General features: G+C 34.7%; 1 protein-coding gene across 4 annotated transcripts in view; it reads right to left on the bottom strand.

Moving 5' to 3' along the window:
* mxt (Eukaryotic translation initiation factor mextil) overlaps positions 1-12,668 on the bottom strand; it is a 322,652-nt gene that overhangs the window by 159,295 nt on the left and 150,689 nt on the right. For all 4 annotated transcript variants that reach the window (XM_090377627.1, XM_090377628.1, XM_090377626.1 and 1 more), the window contains one exon: positions 3,565-3,619. In XM_090377627.1, coding sequence (XP_090233753.1) covers positions 3,565-3,619 — 55 coding nt within the window. The remainder of the gene's footprint in view (positions 1-3,564; positions 3,620-12,668) is intronic.

Raw genomic sequence — 12,668 nt, 5'->3', positions numbered from 1 at the left:
ATCTTGTCACTAGCTTGACACAATTTTTGTTACCTGTAATAGTAGAGGCTTACTCTAGTTTCTTTAGTTATCTAGTTACTTCAGTTAAACTTTCATCCAATAACCCAATCCTTAATTTCTGGTTTGTATACCATTTTCAACCACATGCTAGTTCATTAATGAAGTTATAAGTGCTTACCAACTGATCAGGCAAGAAAAACTGCTCTTATAACAATCCATGACATCTCTCATGATTTTTTTTACCGTTTTAAGCAACAAATTTTCAGGGACCTTCAACTGCCTCATGGGACAATTGCATCTCTTATGAAGTGTAATTTTTTAACATTTTCTCTTTCCTAGATTTTTCTCATGTGTCCTTTTGGTAATTTTGTGCTGTTAATTTGTTTTACTCCTGAATGACATAACATTATCACAAAGAAATCGCCAGCTTAATGTAGCCCCTATTAACAATTCCCAATTGTGATCTCATAACCATAATATAACCTACAGCTATGTTTTTTTTTAATACCACTGCTGACCAACTGCTAGTATGCTCACACTGAAAGATGTTTGTTGTTTCTGTGTAAAAATAATAAGGCTATATCTTCTTTGCTATTGAGTTATCACAAGCTGAAGCGATATATTTAGAAAAAGAATAAAAGAGGGTCTGCATGATGAATGCATATTGATGGATGTGCATCATATATAAAAGAGAAATGGAAATACCTAGAGAAAAGTAGAAGAGGAAATTCAATCACCAATGCCCCATTCTTTAGGATAAAGCTAGGGCACTCCAGCAGATGAAGGCAGTGTTTCAATAACTGCTCAAACCACTGAAATTTCTTTTAGTTGTGATAACTTTAAGTTAGTAAAAGGAGATATACAATCTCACTAAAAGTTTGAAGTTTTTTGGAATCTGAAATTTCTTCCAATCATCCTTTACACTTCGGTATGTTATATGGAGGTGGAGTTTATTTTATTTCATTAAAATTATCATCTAGTTATCAAACTCTGTTAGCCAATAGAGGCATACTGTCAGTTAACTTTTCGGTTTCATTCTCATTTGGTGAACATCATTTAAAACTTACTTGCTGATGCATTTATTATACATTTATTTATACTGAAAGAACAGAGAGTGTAATATTGAAATATGCAGATGATATGAAAGTTGAGAGAATGGGTAACAATGTAAGTCAGGCTGGACATCTGAATGAATTTAGACAAGCTTCGTGGATAGTTGGAGAAATGGAGGATGTTTTAATCCTCCTACAAAATAAGATAATACATTTGAGAAATTATAACCCAAGAATGATTTATACATTAGGTGGGTAAAGCTGAATAGTAAAAACGAAGGGGGAGGGAGGGAAGGAGAGAGAGAGAGAGAGATGCACAGCATCTTATTAGTGATTTACTGCACCTTTACATCTCTTATGAAGTTGCTGAAATTGAGCATAAGTTTATAAGACTGAATCATATGAGGTGTGGTATTAAATATAACAAGACTGCACATGCAGCCACTATGCACCATGCCACCTGTGAAACAAAGGCATAGTGGTTGACCTTGAACCTTTCCCTAGCTGTCTGCTAAGTCACGTTCCAACATGCTCATTCACTTTGCAGTGAGACAGGTTTTCATTACCTTGTTTTTGGAGTTTGCTGGAAAAATGATAAACAAAAGAACTGAACAATGAATCCACCTAATATTACATCATATTTTTAACAAACTAAAGAAAACAAACTGAAAGTTAAGAATTATGTCAAGAGCTCGCATGTTTGAATGTCATAAAAGATTTTTAGAAGGAAGAATGTGGAAGACATTCTTCCTTCTAAAATGAATGACCAGGCCATCCAGTATCCATGAAAACTGATGAAAATGTAGACTAGGTAAGGACATTAATTGCTAGTGATCATCATTTAAGCATTAGAATGGTTGCATCAGAACTCAACATGGACAAAGAAATAGATAAGTATTAAATGAAAATTCTGACATGAGAAAAGCGTGCACCAAAATTTTTGAATGAAAATCAAAAAATTAGAAGTTTGTGATGATGTTTTGAAAAAAATTGAAGAAAATCCACACTTTCTGAATACTGTAATTACCTGTGAAGAAAGTTGGTTGTTCCAGTACAACCAAGAAACTAAAAGATAGTCATTGCAGTGAAAGACAAAATCCCCCAGACAAAAAAAAGCAAGACTATCAAAATCAAAAATGAAAAACATTGCACCTCATTTTCTTTGATACTCAAGGAATTATTATAGCTGAATACAACCCACCAAATCAGGCTGCCAATCAAACATACTACATTAAATTTCTGGCAAGGCTACAGGGAAAAATTTCAAGGAAGAGACCTAAATTGTGAGATTGTTGGATGCTCCAGTACACAACCTGCTCTTTGTTCATCAGTTTCTGGATGAAAAACAAATCTGTGTGTGAAAAAAAGCACTGTCACCAGACTTGCCCCTTGTTTTCTCTTCCCTAAATTTAAGTGTACTTGAGGGAACCCATTTTTAGTCCTTTAAAGACATTCAGAAAAAAAAGAAAAAGAAAAAGAAAAAAAAAAAGCACATGTGCTGAGCAAGTGCAGCTAGATGATTCTATGTGAAACATCCTTCGTATTTCTTTTAGGTATTTTGATTTGTATATATTGATTACGAAATAACAATGGAATGTAACGAAAATGCAAGACCAAAAAAGGAAATTGTTGACAAATATTTGTATTGTTATAGTCATATATGACAAATATTTGTATTGTTATAGTCATATATGACAAATATTTGTATTGTTATAGTCATATATGACAAATATTTGTATTGTTGCAATCATACTGTTCAACAAATGGCTACAATTAAGTGGGTAATTAAGCTATTGGCTTGGATCTTGCACCTCTGGCAGAAGTTGCAGATGACGTCACTTCTGTGATGCATTTTTCATGACTGAGCAGATTTACTCGGTTGTGGGCACTAGCAAAAATGTTTCACATCAAAAAAATGACCAAGCATTAAAAGGGCTTACAGAAGATGTTCCTATACTTGGAAGAAATATATAGAACAGTGTGTGCAAGCTCAAGGCACTTATTTTGAAAGCAATAAGTTGTAACATATGAAATATTTCATTATATTTGTTTTATTGCAAAAGCCTCATTTTTTAATAGCTACACCTTGTATCAGAGGCAGACTAGGTCAAAAATTCTTAACTGGGAAAACTTGTAGCGACTTCATGCTAGTGCTTATGGCTATATTGTTTATGGCCAAAATCACACCGGCCACCACTGGCCTCTGGCCCACCAAGGTTTCCCTGGTAAGTCTTATGGCCAGTCTGCCTCTTCCTTGTATATTCACAAATCAAACTGCAATGTCAAAAATTTTTGTTCATAAGACTGAAAGTTCATAAACTGAAAGATCACCATACATGCAAATAGAGTATAAATTAGCATGATATGAGGGATAAATCATTTTCACAATACTGCAACCTTTGCTATGAAAGTTGCAAGATTAGAGCACATTTATAAGTACACTTAAGTTATAACCAAGTAAAACATTCCTTCCTTCATCAACTTAATTACAATGTATTAAAGTACTACTCACACGGACTGGGGAAGCATTTCTTCTAATAGTGTCTTCAATTAGGTCTTTAGCACGACTATATAAAGAAATAAGTAAATTTCTCAGATAATAAAACAGAATAGAGAAACTTAAACAACAAAAATCTAAGCATATCTATATATTCAGGTTTCTTTCTCTACCATAAAACCCAATGAAGTGAGTATCTCCAAGAATATACAAGAAATTGAATAACATTATACAGCAATATACCTAGCACCCAGGTAAGGTTAAAGTATAACAGTAAGCACTGGAATTGGCTACCTCCAGAGTAGTCACAGTTAAAAGAATGAAGAAAGTCAGCATTAGAAGTGGCAAATGATGCAAGAAAGCACTACCTTGCACTAGCAAAGTATGCCAACAAGGTTTTCAAGCAAAGGAAAAGGCTTATTGGAACTGACATAATGGTTTGTGGGAGACTTCATCTTGTGCCTTGAACTTTTCATGTCCTAGTTGCATTTCTGAATTGTGATAGAATTAATTAATTCTTCACTGAACTTGCACATAACAAGTTATTTTCTAGGGTTTGATATTAGGACATGGTAGTTTAAACTCTAAATTGTTTCTGTTAGGATTGGTTGCTTCTCCATTGTGTAGTTGTGGCATACAGTGCAACATCTGATATTCAAATGTTGCACTGATTCTATGTTTGTGTCATGGAATCTTGACATTGGTCCTGAACTTTCTATTGTTCTTAGCAGGCTGTTGTTTTGAACACCTGATTTTGTTTTGTTCAGATAAGTTGCTGTTTTGAATATGTTATAAACTGCAAATATGTTATGTTCTTGACAGACTGTTGTTTTGAACATATTGTATAATTGTAAATATTGATAACCAGCTTCAGAGCTTTGTGAGCTTGGCTCTGTTTTAACATGGTTGCACCTAGATCAGTTTACTTTCCTGATGTTTTTGTGGATCAATTGTCAATAACAATTTGTGTGTGATTTTGCCATGGGCTTAGTTAATTAATTGCTTAGAATTAAGGAATTAAGTTCTATATGCTGTTTTATGATAATCTGGACTTGTTCAGATTTATCTGCTTGGGTTCAGAGCTTTGTGAGCTTGGCTCTGTTTTAACATGGTTGGACCTAGATCAGTTTACTTTCCTGATGTTTTTGTGGATCAATTGTCAATAACAATTTGTGTGTGATTTTGCCATAGGCTTAGTTAGTTAATTGCTTAGAATTAAGGAATTAAGTTCTATATGCTGTTTTATGATAATCTGGACTTGTTCAGATTTATCTGCTTGGGTGGCAGATTGACATAGTCTAATTTAAACTTTTAGATCTTAAAATTTTAGATCAGGGCTCCTTTTTCCTAGTTGGATGATACTACAGTTAACTTAATGTTTTAGAATGAGACTGATTAGATATCATCCTGGTTGGATTCTAAATTAATGAGGGTAAGGTAACCCTATGTTTATTGTCACCGGTTGTGTGACAACTCTTTTCGTGCTGCTAGTTTGGTGGCTGTTTATCCCATATGAAATTGTATTGGATAATATTGATTGTGTCTCAAGACGTTTGACACCAATGATTCTTGTACTACTGCTGATTAGGCAGTCTAACACATTCTGATGTATAGTTTATGAAAATTATGTTAACTGTTCGCTAGTAACCTACTATAAATTTTACTAAATATTTCTTCCTATTTCTAGGAGATGCCTTCCACTTTCATCTCCTACTTTGTTTCTTTTCCTCCCCTTCCATCCCATGCTTATCATACTAATTCCTTTTTTCCCTTCTTTAATTCTTGATTTGCCATTTTGGCGCCAATAAGTTTCTTCCCTAATTAGCAAACCCTGGGGTGCCTCCACATGGAAAAGGATGAGGGTCAGAAAGCAGGGAACCAGGTGTCTCCCCCCCCCCCCGGCTGAAAATTCGCAAATTTGCCAGGTGCCAGCACTCAACAGAACCCACACATACTACACACATCTACACTTACACACACTTGCTGGCCTTGGCAAATGCCCTGTCAGATGCATCAGCAGTGTATAGGAGGAACCCTGGAAACTGCCTATAATACAAGAATACTTTGTCCTTTCTGTATACATTGCCCTCTCCACATTCAAATTCTGCACCCCCTTATAGCTGAGTGACACCATGTCTCTGATATCCATTTTTACTAATGTTTAATCAGAAACATACAGAACAACATTACTGAGTGCTTCCACATCATGCTGAAGGATTTATCCCAAAGCAACATTATCAATAGCTACTTGTGAGCCAGACTTTTAGAAATTACTACAAAGAAGTCAGGATAGGACAAATTCTTGTTAAGCCTAATAGACATTGCTTATGAAGACTTTTAATTCAGAATTTTTTTTATTTTATGTTACTGTAATACCTGATGTCAAACTCTGTTACTGAATGAAATAAATCTAGTTTACATATGGATAAGCTTTATTATTGTTACAGTTGCTCGCTATTCAAAGAATACTGGACAGTGCCATTGACTGCTATGTACTGTTTGATGCAACATGAACTTGATGCATGAATGTGTCCCAATAAAATTCGTTTACCAGATAAACCGGTAAAGGAAATTTTTTGGGTTATCAATTGAATGAAAAGGGTTAAAAATTATAAAGAGAGGGCAGGAGTATCAGAGAGCCAATACACATGGAACACATTGAATTTCATCACAGACAGTTTTAACAGAAGTGTTTCACGTAATATTGGAAATGCACCATTCATAACCTCATGAATTCTCATAAAAGATATATTTTTAATGAAAGAACATATAGAAAATCACTGATTTGGGTTTTTAATAAAATTATGCAATATTCTCTCTCTCTCTCTCTCTCTCCCCTCATAATTTATATGCTTTAAATTTAGAGGTATGTACCTATTTTTTTTTTACTGACATTAAACAAATGAATGCAACAGGTCTTCAAAATAGATAGATAGATTTCCTTCTACAGAGAAATAAAATAATAAAAGGTTTAATTTTTTTATCTGAAGGAAAACCTGTTTTGCAAGAATACTTACTGACAGACTCTTCTATTGTTTTAAATGTGAGAATTGACTTAACACATTATCTGTAACAGATTAAGAATTATGATATTGCATTATTGCATGTTAGTTTGCCTGTATGTAACAAGGTGAATTTGTATTTTCTAAGGAAATTCTTATGTATCGATTAGAAAGAAAAGGATGGTTTATGTTTTTACTTGAGCTATATGAGTGAAAAAGTATGATGGTAAAAGACCCATATTTTGTCACAATTAATGTTTTGCTTGTTTTTCTTTGCTTTATTTCAGTGCCTTTATCTCTGTTTTAATATTTTTGTTTGAAAGAAAAAATTCATCAACTGTGAACACAAAACTTATGAAGTCTGGGAACCCCATTTGTCCACTCAAGAAAAATAAATTTTTTTGAATCACAAATTCTGAATAGCTTGGTACAAAGACAAACATGATTTTGTATCCAAGACAAATTAAATAATTCTTAAAAGTAAAACAAGAAACTAAAGTGGAAGTCACCCTTAGCAGTGTAAATCATGACTTCCCACCCAAGGAGGAGCCACACCCTCTCTCCCACCAAAGGATAAATGCCACATCCAAATGAAATAAAATAAAATAAAATAAAGACAGAAGACCTGCAAGAACCAATTCTTCAGGGAACATCGGCATTTGTGAATTCCAAAAGAATCATATTTCAGTCATCGACTGCTATCCCACAAAATGTCAGCTGATGTTCCTACCCAATCTGAACATAAAATGGAAGGTAACAAACAAACTAAACTCAAAAATATATGTAATATATATATATAGCCACTGACTCCTATAGTTTAGATAAACAAATGCAACAAGTAAATCGCAAATTTACATGTCAGTTTCTCCATTCAATAGGTCTAAACCAAACACAAATATGCAAATTTACCTTCAAAACCAAATTATAAAAAACAGAATTAACATAAATAAATCAGTTATTATATATCAGCCATGATAAAACAATTTATAATAAACTTCATTAAGATAACCAAAAAGAATGAGTTAAAATAATGAAGAAAATGTGGGATGATCATGTGCATTCAAACTAAAGAGAAAAGAGTGGGTCAGAAAAAACACAAATCAAGGGAAGACGACAAACTTTATCAAGCAATTTCTCTACCCAAAGGGGAATGACTGAAAAAGTTTAAAATTAATTTTTTCATTTGCATTTGGTTTAGCCCCATCAATTGTCAGAATTGAAAGGCATTCACATTTTGTTTCTTAATTTAAATTATAGAGAGTGGCGGGCATAGCATATTTGGGCCAACATAACCGATGGATCAAGCACAACATTCACTAGTACATGAGAGTGGATCATGGTTCAAGCCCACATGACTGCTAAATATGGTTAACAATTGCATTCATTGTTGAAATGGTTAAATGTAAACTCCTCTAACCTAGTGGTCATGTAGAGTTTAAATACAGCATTTTATTACCCCTGGCACTTGTTACAACAGTGGGAAAGTGTGCTGTATGATTAACTACATTACAATGAAGATTGCAGTGTGTGTGTGTGTGTGTGTGTATACATATATATATATATATATATATATATATATATATATATACACAATTGAGTTTAGTTTGTTCATTACTTTCCATTCAAATTGTACAGACATCCATACACATTTTGCTGGATAGTAGAATGACTGAAATATGATTCTTTTGGAATTTAGAAGTGCTGATGTTCCCTGAAGTAATGCTTGTGGATTATCTATATTTTATTCAATGTGGACGTGGCACTCTTCCTCTGGAGCAAGGAGATTATGTCTGCTTAAGTTGAGCAAGGAATTGTGCGATTAGTAATAATTCTGAATTATTAATAATAATAATTCTGAACACAAACTAACATAACATAGACTTTTTTGAAGTTCCAGAAGGATTTACATTATCAAGATTTTTTTTGGTTCAGTGCCCAGGCTACACCCATTCCGTCTACCAGGGAGCCCACTACCCAGAGCCCAATATAAATGAAGCTTGAATCCTGTCCCTTACACCACAGCATTACCATAGCTAATCCTTGCAGGTATCCCAGGTGAGCCATCCTGCAGGATAAAAACTGGCATATTGAATCTAGACCTATCAAACACCATATTTCTTTTCAAATTTTCACAGGTTACAGTGCTTGTTTGTTTGTTTGTTATTTGGTTTTTAGGAGCATTAGTAACTAAGGCCATATTGCTCTGGGGATATGCGGTGGTCATTCCCTGACCTTTCCGCATCCTCCGTATTTGGTGGTGACGGGCTCGAACCCTGGTTTAATCAAGAAGCGTGTGCTATGCACTGATGCAGGTTGCAGTGCAAAACAAGTGCATTACATTCGTAGTGTTAGATTAGAACCTAGGCTGTGGGCATCGGGTCCCATCAAACGTAATCTGGAGGAACAGTTTCACTAGGAGGTCTTGTCACTATGAATAGATGCATGCATCAAAGAGGCACAACCAATGAGGATGCAATGCAAAAGACAAGCCACAAGAGGCTCATTCTTTTTTTTCAGCAGAGATAGACACCAGAACTTCAAAACAGTCCGAACACGTGTCGCCACTAGCCAACATCCATTTACTGTCCAACTTCAAACCCACAGAACCAACTTTTCATCTTCCTCATTTATTCATTCAACTGCAGTTTTCTGGAACAACCTTCCTTCATACGTATTTCCTGAAAATTACAATCTACAGAAGTTCAAGTCCAATGTCAACAAATATCTTCTTTCGTCTTCTTAACCTCAAACCCAAGCACGGTACTAAGTACTATAGGTTCTAATACCTCTCGTGTTTGGGGTTCACATAAAAAAAAAAAAAAAAGAACTACAGGACAGTCCCTATCAGAACACTGATTCATAATTTATTTATGCTCAGAATAATTCAGAATCACTGTATAGAAAGAAAGGGACATGCTTTATGTCCCTTTCTTTTTATGTAACAATTAGAGGGTCATATTTGGCAAGGTTCTGCTGAGTACCAGGATATTCCGTTATTCTAACAATCAAATTAAATGAATCACAAAAATTAAAAAGGAACAAAAGTGACACTCATCCTTAGCATATTTAAAGCAAAGCACTTAAATTTATTCCATTACTATTGCCAGTAAAAGGTAAAGTGCAGCCATTATCAACCCACTGCAGGATGGAAGCCTCCTCAACAATTCATGCTGAGGGAAATGGACCATAATCTGCCACGCTGGTCCATTGCGGGTTGGCAGATCGACCGTATTCAGCAGTCAGGGGCTTGAACCCCTGTCTACTCAAAGACCCTGTCGCTCTTTGAGTAGACAGGGGTTCAAGCCCCTGTCTGGGAGTGCAGTAGCGCAGGGGCGCTACTGCACTCCCACTCCTGACCACTCGGCTATGGAGGCCTTACAAAGTTTTCAAAAAGAACCCATAATACTTAATCTAATTAATCCATAATGTGAACTCAAAATATAAATTAATGTTTCACAATAAATTCTCATTGTTTAGTTGCAGAGAGAAGCATTTTCATTCTGACATGCTTAAGATCGGTACAAAAGCTTTCCATTAACACTCATATCCTTCATACTGTATAACTGATCTTTTCAATTATTATAGTGTGTGTGTTTTAAGATATAGATATATGTACAATATATATTAAAACATGCACATACACATTTCTTTAGTTCATTAAAATTCATGCATATATATAATGCAAAGCTTCCAAAAACTGGAGATTTTCATAAAGTTGTGGCAGCCTGGGTGCTGATGGATCTGGGATGCCTCACTGCATTAGTTTTTTTACATAATGCTTTGAAAAATTTTGAACTGTAAAATTTCATAAACTCTCAAAACAATGTTTGAGGAATGCCTCTGCATACCGATTCTCTTTTTGCAACGTATCAACTGGTATCACAAGTGATCCCATTACTTCTTTTATGCACAGTAAGTAGAATATTCATAAGTATATTGTATAGGCTCTCACCATTTGTTTACTGACAAATTATTTAACAACAGCATGTACAAATTATTTAATATTTATTTTAATTTTTTTTTTACATAAACAAGAATAAAAAACAATGACTTAAATTAAGGGTGGGGGAGAACACCAAGACAATAATCACTTGTAATCTAAAGATAAGGCCATTGGCCAATAATTCCCCCACAGAAATGGTGAACACGAATATAATAATAATAAACCAATTAACATTTATTTTATTTTGTTAATTTAAATAAATACTATTCTGAATAGTGGGGCTACTACCACAAACAATATATATAAACAGAGTTTTTATTTTTAACGCGCACTTCTGCACAAAATATGCAGTCCTGAACAGTTTTTATTTAAAAATGTATAGTATAGCTTGTTTAGTTCTGAAAAGTATTTAAAACAGATTTAAGAACTACTTTATGTTTATAAAATTCTTTAAAAAACTACTCAGGTCTAAACAACATATCTGGATCTATAATTGCTATGGGAGAATTGCATGATCAAATCTTTGAAGTAATTTCCATTAAGAATCTTTATTCCTCTACAGGAAGTAAAAACAGCGATACTAAATGCTCAATTTTTGACACAAATCAGATAGTGCCATTTCTCTATCTTCTCACTCTTTATGAAAAATTAAAAACAACTTATTAGAAGAAAACTTTCTGAAGTAGGTAAAATCTGTATTTTTATATTTTCTTTTCATTCAGATGAAGAAGCAGTCTAACAAGAATTAGGATATATCAATGTGAACACCACTGATATTGACTATGTATATAAAGTGCTTAGCATCATAATACACAGCCATTTCTGTATAAACAGAAAATTTTTAAGGTGGCATCGTTTTAGGTTATATCTCATATTGTGAATACCTTCACAACGAGTTGCCATGATATTGCACTACTTCGAATAAGTAACGCTTCACCTAAGGAGAAGACTAGTGTTACTTATTCTCAGATAGGTACCACCACCCAGACAGCACTGTTTCAGGGCTATTTGGCCCTTCGTCAGTGAGTGGGTAGGTACCCAAGTGATGCAATGATGGCAAAAACAGTTATGAAGTATAACTCCACAATATGAGAGATGCCTGATGGTGTATGATGTATTTAGACTAAGGCGCATTTAGGGCTAGAGCCTCAAGCTGCGAACAAATTTAGACTATGTATATAAAGTGCTTAGCATCATAATACACAGCCATTTCTGTATAAACAGAAAATTTTTAAGGTGGCATCGTTTTAGGTTATATCTCATATTGTGAATACCTTCACAACGAGTTGCCATGATATTGCACTACTTCGAATAAGTAACGCTTCACCTAAGGAGAAGACTAGTGTTACTTATTCTCAGATAGGTACCACCACCCAGACAGCACTGTTTCAGGGCTATTTGGCCCTTCGTCAGTGAGTGGGTAGGTACCCAAGTGATGCAATGATGGCAAAAACAGTTATGAAGTATAACTCCACAATATGAGAGATGCCTGATGGTGTATGATGTATTTAGACTAAGGCGCATTTAGGGCTAGAGCCTCAAGCTGCGAACAAATTTAGACTATGTATATAAAGTGCTTAGCATCATAATACACAGCCATTTCTGTATAAAAAGAAAATTTTTAAGGTGGCATCGTTTTAGGTTATATCTCATATTGTGAATACCTTCACAACGAGTTGCCATGATATTGCACTACTTCGAATAAGTAACGCTTCACCTAAGGAGAAGACTAGTGTTACTTATTCTCAGATAGGTACCACCACCACCCAGACAGCACTGTTTCAGGGCTATTTGGCCCTTCGTCAGTGAGTGGGTAGGTACCCAAGTGATGCAATGATGGCAAAAACAGTTATGAAGTATAACTCCACAATATGAGAGATGCCTGATGGTGTATGATGTATTTAGACTAAGGCGCATTTAGGGCTAGAGCCTCAAGCTGCGAACAAATTTAGACTATGTATATAAAGTGCTTAGCATCATAATACACAGCCATTTCTGTATAAACAGAAAATTTTTAAGGTGGCATCTTTTTAGGTTATATCTCATATTGTGAATACCTTCACAACGAGTTGCCATGATATTGCACTACTTCGAATAAGTAACGCTTCACCTAAGGAGAAGACTAGTGTTACTTATTCTCAGATAGGTACCACCACCACCCAGACAGCACTGTT

Source organism: Mastigoproctus giganteus, chromosome 7 (assembly GCF_048544385.1).
Source record: "Mastigoproctus giganteus isolate SK-2022 chromosome 7, ASM4854438v1, whole genome shotgun sequence".
Classification (NCBI taxonomy): Eukaryota; Metazoa; Arthropoda; class Arachnida; order Uropygi; family Thelyphonidae; genus Mastigoproctus; species Mastigoproctus giganteus.
This window is presented reverse-complemented; position numbering and strand designations above follow the sequence as displayed.